At 48.4% G+C, this 25,253-nt stretch overlaps 1 protein-coding gene and 1 long non-coding RNA gene across 47 annotated transcripts in view; one reads left to right on the forward strand and one right to left on the reverse strand.

The window, feature by feature from the left end:
* Nucleotides 1–25,253, forward strand: part of SORBS1 (sorbin and SH3 domain containing 1) — a 223,372-nt gene that overhangs the window by 97,273 nt on the left and 100,846 nt on the right. For 36 of the 46 annotated variants that reach the window (XM_081823747.1, XM_081823754.1, XM_081823757.1 and 33 more), the window contains exons 3-6: nt 10,186–10,240; nt 14,775–14,843; nt 17,619–17,714; nt 19,740–19,868. In XM_081823747.1, coding sequence (XP_081679873.1) covers nt 10,231–10,240; nt 14,775–14,843; nt 17,619–17,714; nt 19,740–19,868 — 304 coding nt within the window. In that variant the 5' untranslated portion in view covers nt 10,186–10,230. The remainder of the gene's footprint in view (nt 1–10,185; nt 10,241–14,774; nt 14,844–17,618; nt 17,715–19,739; nt 19,869–25,253) is intronic. The other 10 variants (XM_081823752.1, XM_081823793.1, XM_081823765.1 and 7 more) reach the window with 1 other exon arrangement.
* LOC145722168 (uncharacterized) lies at nt 12,896–25,247 on the reverse strand. Its single transcript, XR_014146245.1, has 2 exons — nt 23,964–25,247; nt 12,896–13,304 (listed from the first exon to the last, which is right to left on the reverse strand). It is a non-coding gene; the product is annotated as an uncharacterized LOC145722168 (long non-coding RNA).

The following is a 25,253-nucleotide window of genomic DNA, read 5'->3' on the forward strand; positions in this document are numbered from 1 at the left end:
GATGCAGCTTTTACACCTGATATATTGAAAAAGTGCCTAAAATAAGTACAAAATAAAATGATGAGAATAGAGAAAAGTAGCTAAAAAATAATTCACTGATTATTCAGTGATTAATGGAAGTCAGGGTCTCCCGTTCATTACTGGTAGGGACCAATGGTCTGATGAAGTCCTTAGCCTCAACGGCCTGAGTTAAAAAATCATTGATTCTGGGCCTTGTCTATATGTGTTCTACCTCAGTTATTCAACAGATGCCACTGAGGAGAGAGATTTTCTCAGGAAAGATACTGTTTTCTGTGTTTCGTACTGGCTCTTTGCTAACTTAAATGTACTTTCAGTAAAATTTCAAAACTCCTTAAGGAAAACAAGCAATTCCTGAATAAGCCAGTATTATGAATTGAAGTATTTAAGTTATGTATTTGCAAAAGACCCAGAGTCTTTTTACTGAATGGAACTTCTGTTCCCTTATTCCTGAGCATGGTGTGGGCCTCTACCACAGATGTCTGTGTGATGTATGATGTGGTGCATAGCCTTAGGAGTGTTGTGGTTCAAAAGCCAAGTTGAGAGGGAACTGTGGATTGTCTATAAGAGTGGACACCTCTCCTGCCATATCAAGCCCACCCTTCTTTCAGGCTCTAACAGACCCCTTTTCAGCTTTTTAGGACTTCTTTTCAGCCACACACAGTAACTTCTTAGTCTCCTTTTCCTGTACTGTAGACTCTGGCCCAACCTTGATTCTTCTGAGAATTCAGAATGCCCATGGCTATGGTTTCCCTACAGGTAGGCATCGTGTAGTGACGGCTGCAGAAGAGAGGCCTCGTCTATATCCCGGACTTGGAGGTTATGTGTTTACAGCTGAAATGAGCTAGGATGTTCTCCGTTTATCTCGTGAATTTGGGAATCTGCCCTTGTTTGAATTCTCTAGGTTGTCTCAGTGGAGAGTTCCAAATGTGCGGGACGCTGCAATTAGACATCTTTGTTTTGGTTCTGTAGACACAGCCATATTTGGGAAACACAAATGGGACAGTTTTCGTATTTAAGACTTGTCTTGGTTAACAATGCATGTTTAAGAAACTTCGTGTGCCCAGAGTTGTACATATAAAGAGTTTGAGAAGGAGCTCAGGGCTCTGGAATGCCATGAAGTCGGGTTAGGGGCAGGGAATTGGCAGCAAGCAGGCCTAGGGAGCAATGGGGTACTGTGTGCGTTGTCACCTGGCAGCCCCTGCTGACTATTTTAAGATGAAACATTTTGGTGCAATTGCTTCTCAGGAAATCTGGCTGAACATTCTAGTCATTTTATTGCCCCCCTTGTCCTCATAAGGAACTACACGGGAGTAGTTTGGCTTCATTAAACAAACGCAATCACTGGCGATTAATGTTGGAATCTCGCATTTAGAGCCTTTCCTATTAGTCTTGTGGAAGATTGCATCATGTGGGGCTATGTTCCAATGGACAAGATTGTTAGTGGCGTGTTTTTTAGCTTGTCACCTACATTTTCTCTTGAAAGTTCTAAATATTACACAGTTGCATTTCAAATGCTAGGTATGAGCTGAAAAAATAACTTCTCATTTAAGAAGAAACATCATCTAGAAAACAGAAATGAAATTTAAAAGTTGCCTATAATTCCATGCTGCCAAATCATTATTAGAATTTGGGCATGTTTCCTTTCAAATATATGGATATGTCTTTTTGTTTGTTTGTTTTAAAGGTTTATGTATTTTAGAGAGAGCACGAGTGAGCGCGGGGGTAGGGCAGAGAGAGAGGGAGAGAGAAACTCTAAGCAGACTCCGTTCTCAGCTTGGAGCCTGATGCGGGGCTCGATCTCACGACCCTGAGATCACGATCTGAGCCGAAACCAAGAGGCGGGCGCTTAAGTGACTGCACTACCCAGGTGCCCCTGGCTATGTTTTATTTTTTACATAACCATAATCACAAATGTCACACAGACCTACACCCTGCTTTCCTCACCTACTCTTATAAGAAGTGTCTTCCCGTGTTGTGTGGTCTACATAGCCATTATTTTTACGACTGTTCCAACAGTCCACCCAGGGGTGTGTGTGGCCATGTAATTGGTCCCCTGTCACTGAACCAGAGAGTGTCCACGTTTTCACTATTTTTAGTAAAGCCGTGAGAAACATCTCTGTGTAGGTTTTTGTCATTTGGGGGGCTTTCTTTGGGTAGATTCGCCGAAAGCACAAAGGGATTGAGGTATGTCGCTCTTGATGTGTAACGCTAAAGACAGGGATAACAACTTACAGTGTCACTGGCCATGTAGAAAAATGTCGGTGCCTTTGCTTTTGTCCACATTGAGTGTTAGTGTTTTTAAATTTATGGACTAATTAGGAAGTGGAAAAAATAGTCATTATTTGCATCTTTTTTTTTTTTTTTTTAACTAATCAGGTTAAGTGAACCTTTTCTCATGGGTTGGTTGGTTTGCATTTTTCTTCTGGGAATTATTTCTTCATGGCTTTTTAATTTTTTTCCTGGCAATAAGTATGAACATACTGTAAGATCAGCATATTAATCCTCTATCATATATGCTGCAAACCATGCATTTTAATACATAGATAATATAACATGTGATTGCAAGTTATCCAAATTCTGTTGTCTGGAGCTCAAATCATATTGCATTGATAAGACTTGAAACTATTTGGGGGCTGTATTTTGCTTATTGGCAATTGGCAGAATCAACTTTGTATGTTTATTTTAAGGCTTTGTTTACGTATAAAAAAACACCATTGCAGCTATATTGGTAATTAGCTTTCCAGCTCTGGATCTGACCTGTCTCTGGCAAGGGTCTGGGATGAGAGTGTGATGATTTTAGTGGGAACGTGGGCATCAGATTTCTGAATTCTGTGATTGGAAATTGGTCTTTTTATTTTTATTTTATTTATTTTTTATTTTTTATTTTTTTAAAAGATTTTATTTATTTATTCATGAGAGACAGAGACAGAGAGAGAGAGGCAGAGGGAGAAGCAGGCTCCCAAGGAGCAGGAAGCCCGATGCGGGACTCGATCCCAGGACCCTGAGATCATGACCTGAGCCGAAGGCAGACGCTTAACCATCTGAGCCACCCAGGCGCCCCGGAAATTGGTCTTTTTAAAATGAGTTCCTTATCAGCATGACTTCTAGTGGAGATTAAAAACAAAACTAAACCCAAATAAAAACCTGTAATTTTTGTTGGGCCAGTGCATCTGGCGACTAGGGTTGCCATTAAAGGTTGGGGAGGTGAGGGAAAGGGTATTAGTGGGAAGAAACCATGAGATGAAGGACTTGGAAAGGGGAACTGTTATTCAGGGTGCAGCAGGAATGACAGTCTGGTACTGTGGAGTTTAGGGCTTACTGAATATATGGGGGAAGCAAGATGGAAGACTCACCGGGACCTTATCTTACATGGCCTGATGCTGTATTCAGGAATTCAGACCTCAGTTTTTAGACCAGTGTTTCCCAAAGTGCGATATCTCGAAGTGAGCTGAGAAGTATGTCACTGAACATTTGAAAATGTTAGCGTTCATTCCTTGATTCTCTGTCCCATGCAGAACTTATTCCTTTTCTTTCTGTGGCCCTGTACCATGGAGCTCGATTGCTAGCAGAAGGGCTCTGCATTATATTATATTTCAGTGGGACATGTCTGTCACCCTACCACTCTGCGGTGGCCTCAAAGACCGCAGCTCTGTGGTTCATGCTGGTCTCCTCTGGGCAAAGCACTGTCCTGGTTGCATAGCAGGTGCAAGAGAAATCCTGTTTGAACAGTGTCACCAGGCCTGTGTCTTAGCCACCATTATTCTTTCCTAGGAGGTTTGGTGCCTTTTTTCCTTTAGCCCTGTACTGCCAGCCAGCCCTCTGAGCTCACAGGGGCTCTGTGGGTTGTTTTCCCCGTGGAAATGTGACCTCTAGGGAGTCTTCCACGGCTAAAGTCACAGTGTGGCCCTCCATGGCTGTGTAGGGTGGTTCTGGGCTTCTTAGGCCATTGTCATGGTCTAGGAATGAGCTGGTGGAGTGTGAGCGTGAGGTTGGAAACCCAGAGGCGGCTGAGGCGCAGGACTCATGAAGAAGGAAGAATTGACTAGACCAGGCAGCTTGTCAGGTGCGGGGTAAGAGGGGGGTGACAAGGGGAAAGGAGAAAGCAGCGCGCACTGACTGGTGTGTGCGAGGGGCAGTGGATTCTCTGCACCATTAATTGGGCGCTTGCCAGGCACCATACCAGATGTTGGGACGCGGAGATGAGCAAGACCCGGCCTTGCCGGAAGGTGCTCACTGTCTATTGGGCTCAGTGCATGAGGCCTGGTTGGAGGGGCAGAGACAGACTGGAAGGCAAGGTGGGGGCGAGATGAGTATCGGACTCAGCCATCTCTTGTCGCTGATTATTGGGACTTGGTGTTCACTGAGTAATGGGGTGATATTGGAAGGTTCTAAAAGGGGAAATGGCACTGGCCAGTCTGTGCATTAGCTGTGGAGGACTGATTCTCATCTGGAATTCTGTATCCATTGCCAAGAGGCCAAAGGCTGCAGGTGGCCTGAGGAGGACGAAAAGGGATAGGGGGCTTAGTAGAGAAGTAAAAAGCAAGACAAAGGGAAACTTTTTCTGAATCTCAGTTTTTACACCCCAGTAAGGGTGTGAATTGGATTTCTGGTTTATGAGCTTTTTTTTTTTTTTTTTTTGGTAGCCACAGAACCCAATCATCCAAGGGAAACTCAGGAAATATAAATTAATGAAATCAACAAAAGTACAGCTGCCCTGGTTGAAGTGAAAGGTGGGGATGGGGTGGGTGGGTTACCAGCACTGTGGCATGAGGTGGCTCATGGAACCTCCTTCCAGAGCAGGCAGAAAGCTAGTGAAATGGGCTAGGTAACCTACATGGATCCTTCTGGCTCTCGTATTCCAGATAAAATCCCCAAGGAAGTGAGCATGAAGATAGAAAGGAATGAGGACCCAGTGTGGGGTCCTCTAGATCTTTGAACTCCTAGAAGAACAGTGGAAGCCCTGATCCAGAAAGGAGATTCTCCTGGCCTGATGTAAACCAACCCACAGTGGCACTTAGAAACCAGGACCAAAAAGTGTTTGTGGGAGGAAGAAGGAGTTAAGTGTTTTAAATTCAGTGGAAAAGGTCAGTGAGGCCCCGACCAGTGCAGAAGCCAGTGTTGGGCTTGGCCGTGTCTGCACTGGAAATCTTTCTGAAGGCCATTTCAGATAATTGGTTAGAGCGGAAACCAGTTGGAGAGACTCCAGGAGGAAATGAGAGGATGTGGAGGATGGCCTTTCTGAGGTGTTTTCCTATGGCTCCCTCTCCAGAAGCATCGGTCTTTTCACAAAAACCTTGTGCTTGTTGTGTTTTGAGCCCCCAGCTATGTCATGGGATTCCATACCTAAGTTCATGTCACGGTTGGGTTTATCCTATCTTCCTCCCCTTGAAAGGCAGTGTCAGCAACTCAGTGGGTATCCTTTCTGGCTTTCTGAAGAACCTTCTGCGCCCTCTTCAACTAAGTAGAGAGTGCATTTGGAGAGAAATGACCATTAATAGAGATTGAGAAGAGGATGAGCTGTTGAAAAATTGGAGAAATTTGACTTTGCTGTGTGGGTCAACAAAGTATAAAAAGCAAAAAGGCCGAGCATTTATTCTGGGGCTTTGTGAGCTGTCACTATTCTTTTCAAGCCATTGGAAGGAAGTAGCTGCAAATAAATCAAGTCCCAGACTGGATTTCAAAGCCAGAGTATAACCAGGGTTTGGTTGGGATGGGGAGCTAGCTTGTTTTTAGACAGCTGTGTTGGATTTAAGGAGGGTCCTGATTATCTTGAAGTGAAGACTCCAAAATTGGGTTCTAAAGGCTAAATAGAGACAAGGACAGAGTTCATGACTGAGCACCCCCTGAGTTCTTGGTCATGGGGATGACACAGTGTCTCTCCTATGGAAACTTAAAATTGTGTGTGTGTGTGCGTGTGTGTACACACACATCCTTAGTACATATGTGGGGAGAAGCAATGGAAGTCAGACACCATAGGGCATAGGAGAAGCTGGAGCACCTTTTGTGAGAGGTCAGTCTGAGACTCCTTCTTTTCCAAGAATCTTTGCTGGACCTTGAATTCATTTTTACAAACTCAATTCTTCCATCGTCCTACATCCCTGAACCATCCATATAAGGAAGGACCTTCTTTCCTTCCCCAATAAACAACCCATATTTAGTTATTGGATCCTATTTGAGCTGGAAGCATGAGTATAACTTTTGCTTTTTAGTAATTATTCACTCTGTGTCATCAAGACTTATCTCAGAATTATAGGGTTGTGGAATTAGGGAGGGACCATGCAGAACCATCAGTTATCCAGATGCATTCTTAACAAGTCTGGGTACTTTACATTTTGTTCTTCTGGTGGAATGTCTGTGTTGACGCTGTGGCCCTTTACCCAAGTACGGTAGGTCCTGGCTGCCCAAGCTTGACCCTCGCTGGCCCACCCAAGCTCTGACACTGAGGAGCTTCCTGCGATTTACTGGGGGATAGCTGTCCACTTGGAGCTGTGTGGTGTTGCCACTAGATGGCACTGTTCATCTTTTTGGCTTGTACCCAAAGGTGCCTGCCTCCTTTGGAGGCGACTTGTGGGAGAGAAATTCCAAAGACATACCATCATGTTCTCAACCAAATCAAACCCTTTACAGCTTGGTTTTAAGTAAATATTAAGTGTCAGGGGGTTTTATGTAAAATAAACTCTCACATTCTACATATGATTTTAATAGCTTGCATTATCTCTGAATAAACTGCAGGGACTAGATTATGACTTTCAAGGCTTACAGTGTGCTGGTCAGACTCAGTTTGTGCACCTTCCTGATCCCGTCCTCACCGTCCCAACTCTGAGCTCTTCAGGTCGTAGAGACAAGACCCTTTGCTGAGCCCCCTTGGGATTCAGATCTGGATGGCCTCACTTGAGGAGAGAGGAATGAAGATTCTCCTCTCAGAATGAAACCTCTGGGACTTCTTCCTCCCCCTCACCTTGTGCCGGTCAAGATTCTTGGGTTGCAAATGACCGGAAACTGCCTCTCAAACGGAGCTCAAACTGAAATGGGGTTTATTGGTAAGAGCTTGGGTAGTTCCGAATTTGTGGGAGGCTGGAGAACTGCCCTCCGAACAGAGGCAGGAATTCAAGGAGACTGAGTGGGATGGAGTGAGAGCTGAAATTGGGCCCTGTGATAGTCGGGATAGGGCTGCAATAGTCTGTAGCCGCCACTGGTGAGGACTAGACACCGGGCACCCTCCTTGGTACAGCCGCCATGGCCATGCTTGCTGGAGATCTTATTTTAAACTGTCCCCTTCTTCTTTGTGTCACCTGCGGCCGATTCAGTCACCAAATGAGAGCATGCCGCAGAACCTACGACCCAAAAAGGCTGTGTCCAGAGCTGGTGCTCACCTGTGCATGGTCATTGTCACCCATTACTGTCATGCTAGTTCTTAAAATATTAAAACAGTGTCCTAGCACTCTGGGTCCATTCTCCTTCCATCTTACAATCCAGCCACTAACTGGCTAACACCTGGCATGGGGGAGCCTCCCAGAGACTGCTACAGCTGACCTCTACTGGGGGTGCTGGGCACTTGTGGCCAGGTGATGGTATTTTGGATAATCTCCCTGACCGGATGTACATTAGATCAGTTTGTAAGCAAGAGTGGGGCTGACACTTAGAAATTACCAGTGTCTATGTTGAAAAATATTAACACACGCAAAGGGCTACCCACGTATGACGGTGATATTCATCATGTGTGAGTTGAGGTACCTTTTTTGTTTGGTTCATAGGACATTTCCATTCATCTCTTTCCTAGCCTAAGAATGCATTTGTGCCATGTACTTATTTTTAAAATGAAGATGAATTAAACAGAACTGTCCAGAGGGAAGTGGTAAATGAATTATGAAGGGTTAATACAATAAAATATTACGTAGCCATTAAAATAATGGATATGATGACTGTGTAAAAACCCAGAAAAATGTTGAAATCTTTATTTTTTTTAAAGATTTTATTATTTATTTATTTGAGAGAGAGAGAGCATGAGAGGGGGGAGGGTCAGGAGGGTCAGAGGGAGAAGCAGACTCCCTGCCGAGCAGGGAGCCCGATGCGGGACTCGATCCCTGGACTCCAGGATCATGACCTGAGCCGAAGGCAGTCGCTTAACCAACTGAGCCACCCAGGCGCCCTAATTTTTTTATTTTTTAAAGATTTTATTTATTTATTTGACAGAGAGGCAGGAGAGAGGGAACACAAGCAGGGGGAGTGGGAGAGGGAGAAGCAGGCTTCCCGCTGAGCAGGGAGCCCGATGCGGGGCTCGATCCCAGGACCCGGGAATCATGACCTGAGCTGAAGGCAGACGCTTATTGACTGAGCCACCCAGGCGCCCCTGAAATCATTAAAAAGTAAAACATAAAGCTGTCTAGACATTACGTTTACAGCTATATGTAAATGGTACTTCTGCAGATAGAGGTTAGAAAGGACTGTAAAGAAAGAAAATATACATTCTATTAAGACAGCTTCATGCTTGAATCAAAAGCCCTTCTTTAATCACTTTAAAAGTTGAAGAAAACCTTAATGAAACTATTAAAATTATTTTAAAAATAAAAACGTTTGGATGCTATCCTTCTTGCCCCTAGCATTCTACTCTGTTCCAAGGACAGTGCCTGGCCTCATGTGTTAAAAAGGAAAGTAACGCATGTCTCCTTGCACAGACCCTCAGGCCATGCCTAGGCCTTCTTATTGCAGAATTCATGAACTAGGGAGCTGATTTCCTCTCCCTCTTTGCTTCTCACATTTTAAAGTGCAGAGAGACCAGCTGGAGATCTTGTTAAAATGCAGATTCAGATTCAGTCATTGTAGGGTCGAGTCTGAGTTTCTGCATTCTTAGTAAGTGCCCAGCTGATGCCAGTGCAGCTGGTCTCTGGACCACACTTTAAATAGCAAGGTTCTGCACATCCCGAAGTCTTGCTTTTCACATCGTCTTTCCAGTATGTTCACTTAAGCCATTTTATTCAAAATATGTGCAAGACCAGTGTTTTGGAAACTACAGAATATTGTGGAGAGAAATGAAAGACCTGCATAAAGGGACAGAGGATCTACTCTCATGAATTAGAAAATTCAATATTGGTAAAATGTTAATTTCCCTCCAGACTGATGTATAGATTCAATACAGTCCCAATCAAAAGTCCAGCACGCTTCTTGCTCGGTTTTTGGTAGAAGTGGGTAAGCCTCTCAACTTTGTGAGCATGCAAAGGATCTAAAAGAACCAAAAATGATTTTTGAAAAAGAATGAAGTTGGAAGACTCACACTACCAGATTTCAAGACTTACTCTAAAGCTGAAGTAATCGAGAGAGTGAGTTATGGGCTCAAGTCAGATCCGTGGAACAGACCAAAGTCCAGAAATAGACCCACACACATATGGCTGATTGCTGAATGATGGTGGGCTAAGTGAGAGAAGTCAGGTGCAAGAAGTCAGGTGTAACATTCTAGGAAAAGGGTTAGACTCTGGTGATAGAAAGCAGATCCGTGGTTACTGCAGACTTGAGATGAGGCCATACTAAATGAGGGGCTGGTCTTTGTGAATCAAGAGAATGCATTCCCCCCTCAGGCCAATAGAGTGCAGAACCTGACAGCCTGGGCCTTCGAGTCCGCCCGTCTGGGTCCCAGTACCAAGCTGTGCCCCCCTCGCACCTCCGTCTCCTTATCCATGTGAACTAATACAATGTCAGTGCTTACTCTGTAGGGTCATTGGGAGGATCAAATGAATATATTTAAAGCATCTAGAACATTTCCATGTGCATAATATATATGTATAACTTATGATCCTTTGATAATCATTTTGTGTTGTGATTTTAACGTCTTTCTTCTAAAATTTGGTTCTTTCTTTCCTTTACCCTCTCCTTGACCCATGTGCATTCATGGAACTTGAGGTTTTTAATAGAATCTTAGAACTGGAAGAGATCTTGCTTAGTACCTAAACCAAGTACTGGTGACAAAACTGAGGCCAAGGAGGTAGAGTGCTGTGCCCAAGGTCAAGATCAAGGTCAAGGTCATGTTCATAGCAGCCAGCCAAGAACTAGAAGCCTGGCCAGGCGACTCCTGGTTATATACGGTGTCTGCATTTTTCATGCAAACCATGGGGACTAACTGTGAACCCGCCACTCATCAGTTCTGTTGTGGTGTTGTCTGTTTTCCTGCAGAGCAGTTCGGAGCCCCCGTAGCGGAAGACTTGTCCTGTTACCATCATGAGCTCTGGTAAGTCATTTTAAACCCTGTCTTTCTCCTCTGGACAAATCTATAAAACTGGGTAGTTTACCCAGATTTCCTACTTACAAATAAGCCCCAACTGCATTTCATTTTTTATTTTTTGAGACCTGGGCAAGCGCCAAAGCTCTGTCATAGTTGTCATTGCTACTGTCGCCTTCATTACAAATGATTTAATGACTGCCTACTATGTGTTAAGCACTAGGCTTAACATGCACCACGTCCTAATCTTTATAATATCTCCTTTTCTTGCTTTTTAAACAACTTTATTGAGGTATAATTGTCATACAGTGAACTGCAGAGATTTTCAGCATACGGTTTGATAGATGTTGACATATGTATATACCTCCGTGGCATTGTTTAATCCTGGTGACTGCAGCAAAAGGAAACAGATTGGCCATAATTGTCCCAGGGTGCAAGCTAATCTAACACTTCCTTCATCGAGGCTGGAAGAGCAGCTTGCTCACAGTTTTGCAATGCCTTTGGTAGTAAAAATCAAGACCTAAAGAAATGACCAGTTTTGCGTATGTTTAGTTTAGAGCTGGGGTAGAAAGCACGGGCTAGGGAAGTCAGAGAAGGGAACAGTTCCCTGCTCATTGTGCAGCCAAGAGTTGTCAGTTTTCCAGTCCAGAATTCAAGGCAGAGAAGTTTCCATCTGGAAATTAAGGCCCACCTTGGCTCTGAGCGTGCTCTGGAGCCTCCCGAGGCCCATAGGCTGTGTGTGGGGTATTGGGCAGATGACCAAGTAGCAGCTCATTCATGAGTCTCCTAATTCTGCATTATGTCTGGAGTGTTACCAGAGATCTCTGCAGATTAAAAACAAGCCTTTCCATGCATTGACATACGGTATCCTTTTAGCCAAATCTAAATTGTGCAGGACGGTGTGTGCTTAGGACTGAGGGGGGCTCCAGGTAGAACAGCACAGGGCCTCAACTTGGCTTCCTCCCAGACCGACTGCGCAGCCTCTGGCCTGTGGGGACCTCCCTCTGCATTCTGCTCTGTGAAACGGACGTCATGGAAGCACCGGCTCCCTGGGACTGTGAGGATTAAGTGACACGGTGCCTCAGATGTTCTGTGCCCACCACGTGGCCAGTGTTCCATCCTCGCTTATCAGCTCAGATCTCCTCCTTGCAAGGAGGGGGCTTGGCTTGTTCTGATCCCTTGAGCCCTTTTGCTGCACGTGGAGAGACTACACACCTTCTTTTTCCCTCCAAGTGGACTTGGGTACTGCCAGGAGCTCCTGCTTTGTCACTCTTCATTTGCTTGGCTTTTTGGTTTTGTGGTCATTTAAAACAGGCCAGGAAGCGCCTTTTTTTTTTTTTTCCCCTGCTCTGCAGCCTAAAATTTCTGGATCTTCTCTCAGGATGAGCCTAAGCTGGCATTGCGGCTCCTGGCATGCCAAAGGGCAGGAAGCAGAAGAAGGGAGGGCGCGGCAGGAGGGTGAGGGTGTGGACAGGCCTGTGGGACTTCTCCCAGGTTCGCTCTCAGGCGTGGTGCTAGGAGGCATTTTATAGAAAGAGTCCAAAAAATCCAGACCCTCTGACCTGATAATCCCACTCTTGGGAATTTCTGTCTTAATTCGGAGGAAACAAAAACATTACCCACATGAAGGTGGGGAATGAGTAGGTTCATTGTGTGTATTTACTTGATGGAATATTACGCCACTATTAAAAGTGGTCATTAGGAAGAAAGCAGCTATGAGGAAAACATTTGTTTTAACCTTCGGTGGAAAGAGAAGCATGAAAATGATGCATTCATTTTATTCCAAGTTCGGCCTGGGCTGCCAGTCACCAGGGGCGGGGCTTTGCTTGTGTTCTCTCATTGGATTCTCCTGGCAGACCCACAAAGACCAGCATGGTGTACCCCGGCCTATTCTGTGCATGGGGAACCTGAGGCCCTGAGAGGTGGAGGATTTGTCTGGCATAGCCAGCTGGTGGGTAGCGGAGCTGAGGCAAAGCCAGGCATGGGCACCAGCACACTGTGCCGCAGAGGTCTGAATGGGAGGTGCTGGGACGATTTTGCAAATTTTCTTCAAGTTTCGCTATGTTTCATGAAAAGAAAGCAAGGAAAGGAAATGCACGGGGCTTAGCCCGGTGGGAGCTCAGAGGCTGGCGCGGGGGGGCCCGAAGCAAGGCCTGCAGCCCCAGAGAAGAGATAGTGGAGAGGAACTAGGGCACGTGCAGGGAGAAGAGAGAGTTACAGAAATAACAGATGGGGTGATGGAACCTATGTTACTTCTTTTACCTGGATTTCTGGCCTTCTTGCCAACGCCCTCCTTCCATCCATCCCAAGAATGTAGGGGCGAGGGAGATATTGGCATCGGGGGGAATTAGCCTTCATCTGCAGGTGGGTGGGGGCAGCGAGCAGGACAGAATCTGTGGGGCCAGTGTCGGGAGGTCCAGGCTGCTGGTGGGGAAGGGTGGTGGCCCTGCTCGTGTCTGGATCAGGAGCATCCGGGCTGGCCCAGCAGTGTGGGCCATGTCAGGGAGGCTGATTGTTGGGAGCCTAGGTAGGTGACCTGATCTCAGCCAGGGGAGCCACCGGGTTTTGGGACAGGGCTTCAGTCCCAGCATTTGGGGAGATAGTATATAAGCTCTTTCATATAGAATATATTTAGTTTGTATTATAGACTATATAGGAGCCATTTTTTATTTTATTTTATTTTATTTATTTATTTTTTAAAGATTTTATTTATTTATTTGAGAGAGAGAGAATGAGAGACAGAGAGCACGAGAGGGAAGAGGGCAGAGGGAGAAGCAGACCCCCTGCCGAGCAGGGAGCCCGATGTGGGACTCGATCCCGGGACTCCAGGATCATGACCTGAGCCGAAGGCAGTCGCTTAACCAACTGAGCCACCCAGGCGCCCGCCATTTTTTATTTTAAAAATAAAAAATGTTTCTCCCTGTTGGGGGCAAGAAGATGCCCTGGGGGATGGAGCAGACCAGGTTGGAGACCCCAGCGTGGTGATCTTGGGCGGGCCTGGCATCCTCTCCGCACTTCAAATTTCTTATCTGTGAAATAGGAGTTCCTGACTCCCAGCTCCAGGGGACTGGGTCTGAAGGATAAAAATGAGATGCTACTTACAGAATGTTAGCGTGGATCCTCAGATCCAGACAAACAGATGTTTAAGAAACCATGGCTGTTATGATTATATTTGTGGCTTCGTTAGCTCTTGGCTGGTGGGGGGTGGGGGTGGGGTTACTCCAAACCACACAGGTGGGTCTTAGGCTGCTCTCAGTGCCTTTAGCTGAGCAGAACTTGGAAAGGTCTCCATTGACCTAGAGGAGATGACATTTGCGGTAAGCAAGCCTCGAGGAGGCACAGGATTTCCCCAAGGTAAGGAAAGCAGAGGAGGCATTCCTGGTGTGGGTCTTGTAGGAACCAAGCCTAAAGGTCTGGAAGTTCATATCTGACAAGCTCAGGGGTTATGAGGAGATGGGCATGGCGGGCAGGGGAGGAGGGAAACAGAGCAGGAAAAGGCTATAGGACCAGTGGTTAGGAGAGCCCAGAATCCAGTGTGAATTGCCCAGGCTTTGTCCCCTAGGTAGCTGCTGGCCACTGGGGCTTGTTTGCTTGCTTGCTTGCTTTTAATTATCAGGAAGATCAGTTAATTTAAATATAACCACGTAGGCCAAGATATAAGTCCTACAACTTACTAAAAAATTATATTCCAAACAATCATTTGTACATTTGAGGGAACTCGGAATACATTTTCTCTTCGTGGATGATTTTTTTCCTCATATGCATGATTGAATTCCCAACTAAACCCCAATATTTTTATTTTTAAAACAGAGATGAAATACCATCTACTTAAAATACACTGAGTTGTCGTAGAAGATCCTATTGCATTGTCCTGTTTCGTTTTCGTCTGTCCTGCACCCTGGGGCTTTTTAACCCGGGGAGGGCCATGGTTGGATCAGGAGCTAGAAAGTGCTGTCTGGATGCAGACTGACAGTGGGGGTGGAGAAGGGACAGAAGGAAGACATGGGGGAAGCGGTGGGGAAGCCAGGTCATCTCTGGGACAGTAACAGAAGAGCCGCAGTGGGGGTGGGGGGGCGAGGGGCAGTGTCCAGAGACATTCCAGGGGATGGATAGCATGCTTCTGATGATGGGGGACGTGGGTGGGTGAAGGAAGGTGTCAAAGAGCCTGAGGTCTCTGTCCTCTGACAGCTCTCACTCTGGATGCTCAGGGATGAGATTGAGCTGGCCTTCCGGTGAGTAGATAAGCCTTTGTCAGTCGGGAGATGCCATTTTGAGGGAATGAAGCAGATTTTTTAAAAATGTCAGAAATGAAGCCATAGCGAGGCGGTGGGAGAATTTACATCACCTACCACATACTTCCCATCCCCAAACAGCTCTTGGGTTCTCTCCTGGTTCAAGCCACACAGTGTTCTCAGAATTCTCCCATGGCGCCTGAGGGGGTGCCTGAGAAAGCCAGCATGTCCCCAGCATGTCACACACGCAGGACTCAATAAATGTTGGGGAGAGAGAATCCCAAGCCTTGTGCTCTTTGTCTCTCTTTCAGAATGTGACGTTGGTGCTTCTAAAGCCGTGGTCAACGGGTTGGCGCCAGGCAGCAATGGGCAGGACAAAGGTAAGCTCTTGAAGGGAAGCCCGGCTGGGTATTAGGAAGCAGTTCTAGATGGAACAGAGTATGTGGGGCCAGGGCCACTGGCCTGGTACGAGCAGTCACTGGTCGCATCGGGCTGTGAACCAGAGACCTGTTTCCTGTGCCGACTTTGAGACTGGGAGCATGTTCTTGCATCTCATGGGTCTGAGGCCACTCTTTCCCACCGTGAGGTCACATGGTAATAAAACCTGTCCCTCACTCCCGGGATGTGGATAACAATAGGTCAAGTACACCGACCGAGGCCTTCGCCTGGTGCAAACGGCATTTATCGACGTGGAGTCTCCCTTACCTGACATTTTACCTTCAGTGGCGGTAAGTAGTGACGCGTCCACAGTCCTGCCCCGGAGGCAAGAACCTCTGATTGCTGAAATCACTTATTTCCGTGACATTAGTTCCATGTGCATCCTCGATTTTCAGTTTTTAAAAAATTTCAGGACAGAAGATTTAAGTGGGAAGTGAGTGATGGATAAGATGACTGTTGAGGTCCCGTTTGCCTTGTGGTCTCTCCTCCACAGCCTCTCAACATGACTGCCCATGTAGCCAGGCTCCAAGGCTCCCATGTCACTTCCTCAGTGTGGCATGGGCTGAGCGATGAGGTACGGACTCGTGTTCCGCTTCTGCTGCTCACAGACAGACATCTGGGGAGGTCCATTATCTTTATGGGTATGAGTCCCCTTATCTAGAAAATGAGGGAATGAGATGTTCTGCTTCAAATTCTGGGTTTTAGTGATTCCATCCATGCTCATCCTGCTAAATTTTATGGCATCCAAGAGAGGAGGGGGCAAAAGTCCTGTCATTGGGCATTCAAGTCAAAATGCACCATCTTGCAAAGAATAATTTCAGAATGTGACATGTTTGGCCTTTGTTTGTAATTTACATCTGGTTCAGCCAAGTAGTCCTCTTGTGACAAGGCAAAGTGTAAAGTCAGGAGGAGCAGCTGGGAAGGGAAGGTACAGAGCACGGGAGGAGCTAGGGAACGGGGGGCCCTGTTAATTTGGGGGTCGGTTCCTCTGTGGCAGGTGTCCTGCTGCTCTTTGCTCCTTGCTTCCCTCCCCGACCACCCTTCTCCACTCACGGTGCGGGATGGGTTCTCAGGGCCTTGGGCAATCTTGGCTAAGTCACACTTGGGGGTGATGAGGGCAGTGCCTGAGGAGTGGCCCCAGGGTCATGTTTCAGCATCCAGGGAGCATGGGGAGGGCTGGGGGCTCTGATGTTTGTAAAACCTGTGGGGCCGTCAACCCCATCCCTGTGAATTCATTCACAGAGCAGACTTCAGGGGTGTGAAGAGGGTGGCAGGTGGGCGCGGATTCCACTCTCAACTCAGTAGACTCAACCCTCCTTTGGAAAGGAGACAGCAGATGTAACCCGAAGGTCGTCATGGCGGCCTGGGGAAGTCACTGAGCCAGGTCTCTGGACAGCTGAGCTCCAGCCTCTTCACCTAGGAGCTGGATGACTCTGAGTAGCTCAGCCTCTTGCTTCTTCCTCTGAAAGTGGTAACAAGAATCTCCCACTGGCCAATCTCCTACGTGGTCATAAGGAGCAGGCAACGGGATCGCTGTGCAAGCATGTTTGTATCTCAGTACATGCACTGTTGTTATTGTCTACTTAGTTATTGATGGCCGTGGGCTACGTGACCTCCTTATGAGGCGGCAGCGTGATGGGCTGGAAAGTGAACTCTCTGTGGTTGAGCGTCCTGTCTCCCTCCTGTCCCCTTGACAGGTCTTGCTTCCCAAACAGCCCTTACCCCCCAATTATTTTGTAGATGTGGGGCCAGAAGACCTCTGAGTGTTGCTCATTGGGGTGACCCTGGTGCCATAGCGCCTGAACTCCATCTCTCCTTGCTGCCATTGGAGAGACAGGGTGAGGGGAGGCTTCCCCACAGGCTGTGAGAAGGAGGGTTTGGGGCTGTGCCACCATTGAGACTTCAGGATCTGGGGAGGTGGCGGGTCCAGGGAAGCCTTCAGAGGGAGAAGTAGGGGCACCCAGGATATGAGGACAGCAGCCCCAGCCACATCCCAGGCCGTTCTGCTGGTTCTCTGGCGGCCCGGCCAGGTGTCAGGATCCCGGGATGTGTACGTGGGTGCTGCCCAGAGTCTTGAGCATGCACTGGACACCTGGCAACCTCTTGTCCAGGAAAGGCTGGGTTTAAGCAAGAGCATCTGCTGCCCAACAGATGGAGGTTCTGATTTGCTCGGGGACAGAGGACCATGGTGGTCAGGGTCCACAGGCACAGGAAGGACCCCAGAAGTTGTGATGGTGGGGAGGCAGCCGTGATGTCTGAGGGGCCCAGGCAGCTCACCAGCTTGTTCCCTTCCCTCCCGCACTCATCAGGGGCCTGAGCCAGGGCTCTCTTCCTCGCGGCCCTGCCCCCAGCACAGATACCCCGGCCTGCTCCCAGGGCCCCTCGGACCCTGGGGGCTCTCCCCTCCCACTGTGTGCCAGGCCATCTGCCTGTCTGGAAATCTTTTTGTCCAGAGGCTTGGCACGTTCCTGGTGTGGCAGGAGGCACAGATAAACACTGACCAACTGCGTATGGGTGACGGGGGGACGGGGTTCTGCCATCTCGGCAGGGAACTCTGGAGAGAGAAAGGTTATTTTAAATGACCGCATCTACTGCTCTTCGCATTGTTCTTTTTGTGTGGGCGACTTCCTCCTATTGTCCCTGCCCAGTTCCTCAACTGCCTGAGTGTTTCCCAAATGTTCTTTCTGGATGCACCATTTACCGTTTTGTGTTTTCAGCAACTGCCGACCCTTTACGTGCACGCTCTATTTCTGCTGTTAAAATAATTCCCGTGAAGACAGTGAAAAGCTCTTCAGGCCTGGTACTCCCTCCAGGTATCTCTCCTTGGGTTGGTTTCTTTTTTTTAATTAGTAGCAGATCATGCATGGTTTTCCTTCCTTTCCTTCTAACAAAGACTTGGAGGCTTAATTCTTGCATGTTTAGGAGCTCTTCCCTCTCACGTCCTTAGCTGGTTTCCTCTCTTCCTGTCCGTGCGTGCGTGTGTGTGTGTGTACGTGTGTGTGTGTTTTGTGAGGCAGCATGTCTAGAGGAATACTGAGAGATGCCTTGCCCCTCCTCTCTTTAGGAGAAGGGTCAGTCCAGAGGCTGCATGATTTACCCTGGTACAGGTCTCTGGTACGTGGGGTACATGATACATGGAGGTGCATGCAGTACATGGCTCTCCCCGGAGGCTTCCAGCTCCCAGTACTTTATTTACAACTTCAGTCTCCCCGAGAATTAACGTGTTTACACAGGGAACCTCTGAGTTGGGCCGAACTTGAAGCAGCTGCTTTAGATGCCAGTCCTAGATGCACTGCTGTGCTCCCCCAAGCCCCGACTTCACCTGCAGTCCCTTCCTGCTGCTCCTGTCCGAGGAGGGGCTGCTGCTCAGGTGTCAGCTCTGACAGACAGCTTCCTTCTGTGCGAAATGGCACAAGCAAGGCCCAGGTGGTGCTTTATCCCAGTGGTGCTCTCCGGAGTTAGGCAGATCTGGCCATGCATCCGGGAGCCTAGGATGGCTGGATTTGTCATTCTGCAGCTCATCCTTTTTGAAAAGGCCATGAATCAGTTTTCCCAGTACCTTTGTGACCTCAGTCACTTATCCTCTTGATAGGGTTGGACAAGTCACATGCCCACCAAGGTCACTGCCTGCTCTGCCACACACTGTCTTTTTGTGCTTTGCTTTCAGTGGGAAGAGGTGCTGATGGGGCAGATCTGTTCTCTTCTGTAACACCAGTGGTCGGTCCGTCTGAGTTGTTGGAGAGGCTGCTGGACTGGAGAGGAGGAGAGAGGAGGCTGTACTTCTCTCTGCCCTGGCACGGGAATGGGGAGGCGTGGATGTCTGAGCCTCCGTCCTGCCCATCGCCCACCTTAAGCCTTACCCCATAATCCCAGCCTTGACAATTTTAGGTCAGAGATCCAGGCTATGCTGTGAGCAATTTGATAAACATGAACGGTGGCATTCAGTTCAGCTGAGCTGCACGGAAGGAAACACGTGCCTTCTAGAACTGTGTGATCTATGTCAGTTTCTTGACTCCTCATCACTGGTTTTCCTAGAGGATGAGCATCCAGATCTTCTGAAGCCTGTTTTGAAATCCTTCTCAATGGAATTCTGAAAGATGACCTGAGTGTGCTGTTAGGACATTGTGAGCTGTAGGAGAGGTCAGGGCCCAGGGAAGGCTCTGCAGGGGGCGCAGTAAACACTGTTCACTGAAGGATTTGGTGTTTCTTGTCATTTTCTTTGGTGTGAATTTTCTTCATTAAGTTTGGAATGTGAGGCTCTCACCCATGATCTTTCTCCACAGGCAGTATATCCTGTCGTCATTTTAAGGGTCTTGACTTGCTGATAGAAGATTTTTTTTTTTTTTCCTTTTTCCACTGGAGAAGAGGGAGCAGTGATTTTTTTTCCCCCAGAACAACTTGATTCCCAATATTGCCAACTTGCTCTTTCATTGGAAGGGTGGTCTGGAAGCTTGAGAAATCTCTCATCAACTCTTTCTTGAATTATGCCTTACTAATTGGTCAGAAGTTTACTCACCAATCTAAGCCTCATCTAATAAAAGGAATTAACCTGCTTTCATTTTGAAATGTTTTCAGCTGATAATTATAACTTACACAGAAGTCATTGTCACCTCCATTTCCCCCGAACCTCATGATGTGTGGTAAACCTCCGAAAACGGGATTCGTCTCTCTCCTCCACCCACAAATTAATTCTCATTGACCATCACATTGACCATAAGACTACGTGGCTGTAAGCAGGTTCATCTCATTCCCCAGCTGTCATGAGTTGCCAGCTGACTGTTGCTTTAATCCTTCAAGAGCCTTGGATTCAGGCTTCTCTTTGCATCTTTCCTTTTCAGACATGGATCCTACGAAAATCTGCACTGGGAAGGGAGCGGTGACTCTCCGGGTCTCATCTTCCTACAGGGAAATCCCGAGCAGCGGCCCCATGAGCCCTCAGGAAACCCCACAGCATGAAAGCAAACCAGGTGTGTGACCCCTGTGCCTGGGGGAGGGGTTCAGAGTCCCCCCGGGAGGGAGAGAGGCCCTCTTGCTTTTGCTCGGAAGGGTGTGCATTCACGGGCTGCCCCCGATTCTCCCAGAGGTCCCTGGAACCGTCAGCACCTCGTTCCATCTGGGATGGGTGACGATCAGTGCCCTAAACTACCAGGTGCTCCCTTGCTTCGGGCAGAGGCATGGCAGTGGCCACCGCTTTGTTAGCTGGTGACTGGAGAGATGAGGAGAAACCTCGTTACAGGGCTGGTGGCTCTACAGACTCCATTCTCGAGGACAGAGGTGGCTTAGGCTGCATGGGTGGGGAGTGGTGCGATGGGCTAGAGGTTGGGTTTCTCAGTGGCCATCCCCGCTTTTGAGAGCTGGCTCTAAGTGGCCAAGCAGGGCTGGGGCGGTGGAGGGGGTGAAGCCAAGGGAGGTTGAGAAGTGCAGGTGCCTGACTGACCTGGCTCCCAGGAAAAGAGGGGAGGGGCAGGGCTCAGGCCTGGGGAGGTGACCCGGCAGCTGAAGCAGCAGGAGCAGAAGAGCCATTCCAAGGTCACTGCACCCTGGGAGCTATGGGAGACAGAAGAAGCCCATCTGCAGCCCACCTCCCAGTCGGCTCCACTGGTCGGCGTGTCTAGAGAGTGGTGTTGAGACTGGGACTTCGGAACCCGAGAGATCTGTGTTCACATCTGTGGCCGTGCAGTGGACAGGATGTTCCCTGTCTCAGCCCTAGTGGTGTCCTCTGTAGAAAGGGCTTGATAATTGCACCTGCCTCCGAGCATTACTGTGAGCGTGGAGTGTGTGAGGTTTTTGCACCTGCCTAGACGTTAGCTGCTATTAGTAGGTTATGCTTGTGATTATTGTGACCTCTCTAGAGAGGGTTTTCCAGAGCCCCCCAAGTGTTCTGGGAGTTGAGAAACACTGAGATTTCACAGGGACAGCTAGCTTAGGGTGGGGCACCCCTCCCCTCCAGTCCACTCCATACGGCACTGGTGCTCACCTGAGCTGCATCAGAATCACCTGGAGTAAAAGGCCAGGCTGCTGGGCCCCAGGCCGGGGCTTTAGGAATTACAGTTATTCCCACTTACAGGTCTGAGGTAGTGTCTGAGGGTTTGCATTTCTGACAAGTTCCTGGTCATGCTGGGATGCTGCTGGTCCCAGGATCACGTTTGAGAGCTACTGCTAGAGGGAAGGGGAGCTTTCTTTCCTTCTTGAAGGAAATGAAGGAAGAAAAGGAGTGAGAGTGAAGACCAGTTCCTTGGGACTGGAGACAAAAGGAGGTGGGGCACACAGACTCTTTGGTGCAGCGAGGAGCAGTGTGTTGTGATGAGATGGAAACCTGAAGGAAGGAACCGGTCAATGGCCAGCATCCTGGAAGCTGACTTCCTGTGCCAGCCACCTACAACTAGCACCAAGGCAGATGCCCAAGGATGAAGCCAGGCTAGGGTTTGAGCACAGTCCCCGTTCTGATAATGCTGTGCCCTGTGGAGGGCTACGTTTTCCCTGGTCTCAGGGAAGGCGTAAGTGGCCTCCAGCACTATAGGTTGAAAGTTGCTTCTTGGCCCTGTGTTCCTCCAACCATACCTGCCTTTTGCCCCACTGCAGTCTCCCACTCTAGCCCTCCTGGAAAGGTGGGGCCAAGGAGTGAAGGCAAAATCATTTCTTCCTAAGGCTAACTTCATCCAGCTTCTCCTGGCCCACTTGGGAAGATCCAGCTCCCAAGGATGTTTGGGGAAGAGAGAATCCTCAGGGATAATAGAAAAAGACCATACCTACAGCCCATGGCTCAATAAAATGACCTTATCAAGTGCAGGGCCCTTCCTCTGGGGATGAATGCGTAGTGCGAGTGGGAGGAGAGGGTCCTGGAGCTCCCCCTCCTGGTTATCGGGTGGCACTAACATGGAGCGTTGAAGGGTAGCCTTCCCCCGGCAATCTGTGGGCTTGGGTTTACAGGACCGTGCAGTGATGTGAGCACTTTTAGGAAGCTCCCTAGTCTCCGAATAATTCTATATCTTACGAATTCTGACAGCTAATTTGGGTGAAGAAATATCTTGTTTTAAAATGTGAATACACTGAAGAATTAGGGGAGAGCTATCAGTCATGCACACCTCTATAGTAAATCGATTTTAGTAGATTATTTTCCTCCTTGTAAGTGGAGATCATTGACTCCAAGTCGGCAAACATTCATTTAGTATCATCCGTGTGCCAGGCGCTAAGTAGTCTGTGGGAATTGTGGTGAGAAATAGGGAGATGGGAGGGAAAAGGAGCGTAATTCTGGGTGCATCAGATGAGGACAGAAGCCCATTTGCTGCAATAGAAGAGTCAGGCGTGGGCCGCTCATCCACCGTGCTTTCCGACCATGGGGAAGCCACACCGTTGAAGCCCAGGTAAAGTATGAGGGACCTGGGCAAGATGGTTTCCAAGCCTTTCTAGTTCCAACATGCTCTGTGACCTTGGGCAGTGTGGGAATTAACCTGACACAAACGGAATCGCCCTCACTAAGGACAAATTCGAGATTACATACCAGGACAGGTTGGGTGGAAGGGACAAACTGGGTTTGAGTAGAGGGGAGAATACCAAAGAGGCTGGAATGAGTTAACGCTGGGGGGATGGGACTCCAGGGATGGGACCTTCCAGCTGGAGATCCTGTCCTCTCCCCGTACTGCTCATTGGCCAGCATCTTGCTGGCGCCTGACTGGCTGTGTCTGTGTGGCTGTCTAGCTCTCCTCTCATCCCTCTCTGCTCCCTGCACCTGGGCCTCTGCATGACAACTTGCCCCACAACCCCCCTGTCCCCCCACCGCCAGTCTTCAGTCCTGTCTCAGGGCCTGGGACTCCATGGGCCTTGAGAGGCCTCATGAAAACAGCTTTCTGCAGTATTTGTAGGCAGCCATGTCCAGCCCAGACCGGGAGCCCAAATATGAGGCAGCAAGTGTCTCCTCCATGCTTCCTACCCCCAGTGCCTTCACAGATAGCTGATGTCAGGTAGCGTCCAGCTCTCTCCCCTGTCACCCGGGCCAGCATCTGTCCCCTAGCTGCTCTGCCTGCCTCCTCTCTGCCTCACTCCCGGGCTTCACCACCTTCTTCCCTCCCAGTAGGCCCACAAGTGGCTGATCAGTTGCCCGGACTGGAAGCTCCAGTCTTGTACTACTGCCCAGCACCTTCTTTGCTTACGTGACCCCTTGACACCCACATTTCAGAAGCGTCTCCTGTTCCCCGTCCTTGCTCCATCTCCCTCATCCTGTGAGACACGGTCTAGTTCTGCAGTGACACAGTCCTCTCTCGAGGCTCAGCTCTGCTGCTTCCATCTTTGTGATGTAGGCAACTCATTCAAACTTGGCGAGCTTCACTTTCCTCCTCTATGACATGGGAATGACCTCGGTAGAGTTGCTGGGATTCAGGGAGCTCTTTCACGCCAAGATTTAGCACCGAGCCCAGCACACAGCAGCTGTTCTTTGATGGCAGCCATTCTAGCTGTGCACATCCGGAGGCCTGGGGAAGCCTTCCAGTAATTTCAGCTAGAGGCCATGAGGGCAGTGGGAATGAAGAACAGGGCCAGGGTGGACGTGCGTTTGGAAGAGTGAAGTGGCAGGGCTCGGGGCGGTGTGTGTGAGGAGCACGGAGACGTGGACTCCCTGCTGGGTAGGCACTGCCTCCCCTGCTTGACCCGGAGAAAGGCTGTGGCATTTGTGGAGACAGTGGCTTTATGGAGGGGGAGAAAGCGATGTTGAATTCCATTGTTTGCCATACTGAGTTTCGGGGCAAGGGCAGGACTTCTAGGAGGAAGTTTCTAGTAGACATTTGGAGTTTGGAGTGCGGATTTGGGAACCATGTGCATCCAGACAAACACTAGGAAGATGGAGGTGCTCTCTGAGGTGGAGTGAGATGGAGCCCTTGGAGTTGCCCAGCTTAAACCCACCCTCTAGACTCCAGCCCTCAAGTGGTAGCTTGACTCTGGATCCCCAATCACAGCTTCCTGACCAGCCTCCTAATCTCTGAATGTGGACCTTGGTTTTTGGGTCAGAAGCATCTGGAAAGAACTGCAGTGATCTTAGTGCTGACGCCCTGCCCCGGGAGAGGGATTACCTTATCCCTGCTTCCTGATAGCATTTGTCCGGCCAGGTCTGGGTATTGGCTCTTCTGGTTCAGGGTGACTCCACCTACATCCCCAGGTCAGGGTGTTCGTTATTCTAGAAGAGACACGGAGCCTAATGAACTGCTGAGTGTGATACGAAGCTTCCTGTCTGGTATAGCCTGAAGACCGTCAATCCCTGTGTTCTGACCCGCAAGCCAAAATCCAGTTCAACCCTTAACATCTTGTTAATTCTGTGCCAGTTTGCTCCAGTCCTTCCTACCCGGTTCTTGACCACCGTGTTAGTTTTGGAACTAAATCGACACATTTCCCCTGGTTTGACTCTCAGGTTTGTGCTCTAGAAATGGCAGTAGCAAAAAGGTATCATGAGAAAATGGACATGGAAGCAGTTAAAGACACTCTCTACCCCCGGTAACTCAGAGTCCTCTTTATGAACGCCGGTACAAGAATGAGGGTCAAACTAAGCAGTTGGAAGGAAGAGTCTCCACAAGAGAACACCTTCACTCCTTCTTCTTTTTTTTTTTTTTTTTAAGATTTGTTTATTTATGGGGCGGGAGGGGCAGAGGGAGAGGGAGAGAATGCCAGGCAGACTCCCCGCTGAGCGTGGAGCCTGACATGGGGCTTGATCTCACAACCCTGAGATCATGACCTGACCTGAAATCAAGAGTCGGATTCTTAACCAACTGAGCCGCCCAAGGCGCCCTGAGAACACCCTCACTTCTGACGCCAAATGCTAGTTGAAGGGATTCCCGAAACTACCCTCAGGTTTCATAATTTGCTAGGCCTCAAAGAACTCATTGAAAGCTATTATACTCATGGTTATGGTTTATTACAGGGAGAGGATACAGATTAATATTGGCTAAGAGAAGAAGCCCAGCATGGACTCTAGGGAAGAACCAAGCATGGGGCCTTTTGTTGACCTCTCCTAGGGAGTCAGAATGTATTAATTCCCAGCACTGAGATGTGATAGTATGTTCCGAGTATTGTCAACCAGGAAGTTCTCCTGAGCTGTTGTGTCCAGAATTTCTATCCACTGCTCTTACTCTCCAGTCCATTAGGAGGTTGAGCTCTTGATGACTCAGAGCCCCCACCATAAATCACATTATTGATCTGGCACAAAGACCACTCGCATTGGGATGACATTCCAGGGGTTTAGAGATTAATTGCCAGAAGGCAAAGGCCAGACTTCTTTTTGGGTAAGGAATAAAAAATAAATAAATAAACACAAAAAAGATTTGGAACCGTATTAGGCCCACTTTTAACACCTCACCTAATTCTTGGTT

Source organism: Leptonychotes weddellii, chromosome 6 (genome assembly GCF_054177405.1).
Source record: "Leptonychotes weddellii isolate Sample4059 chromosome 6, ASM5417740v2, whole genome shotgun sequence".
Classification (NCBI taxonomy): domain Eukaryota; kingdom Metazoa; phylum Chordata; class Mammalia; order Carnivora; family Phocidae; genus Leptonychotes; species Leptonychotes weddellii.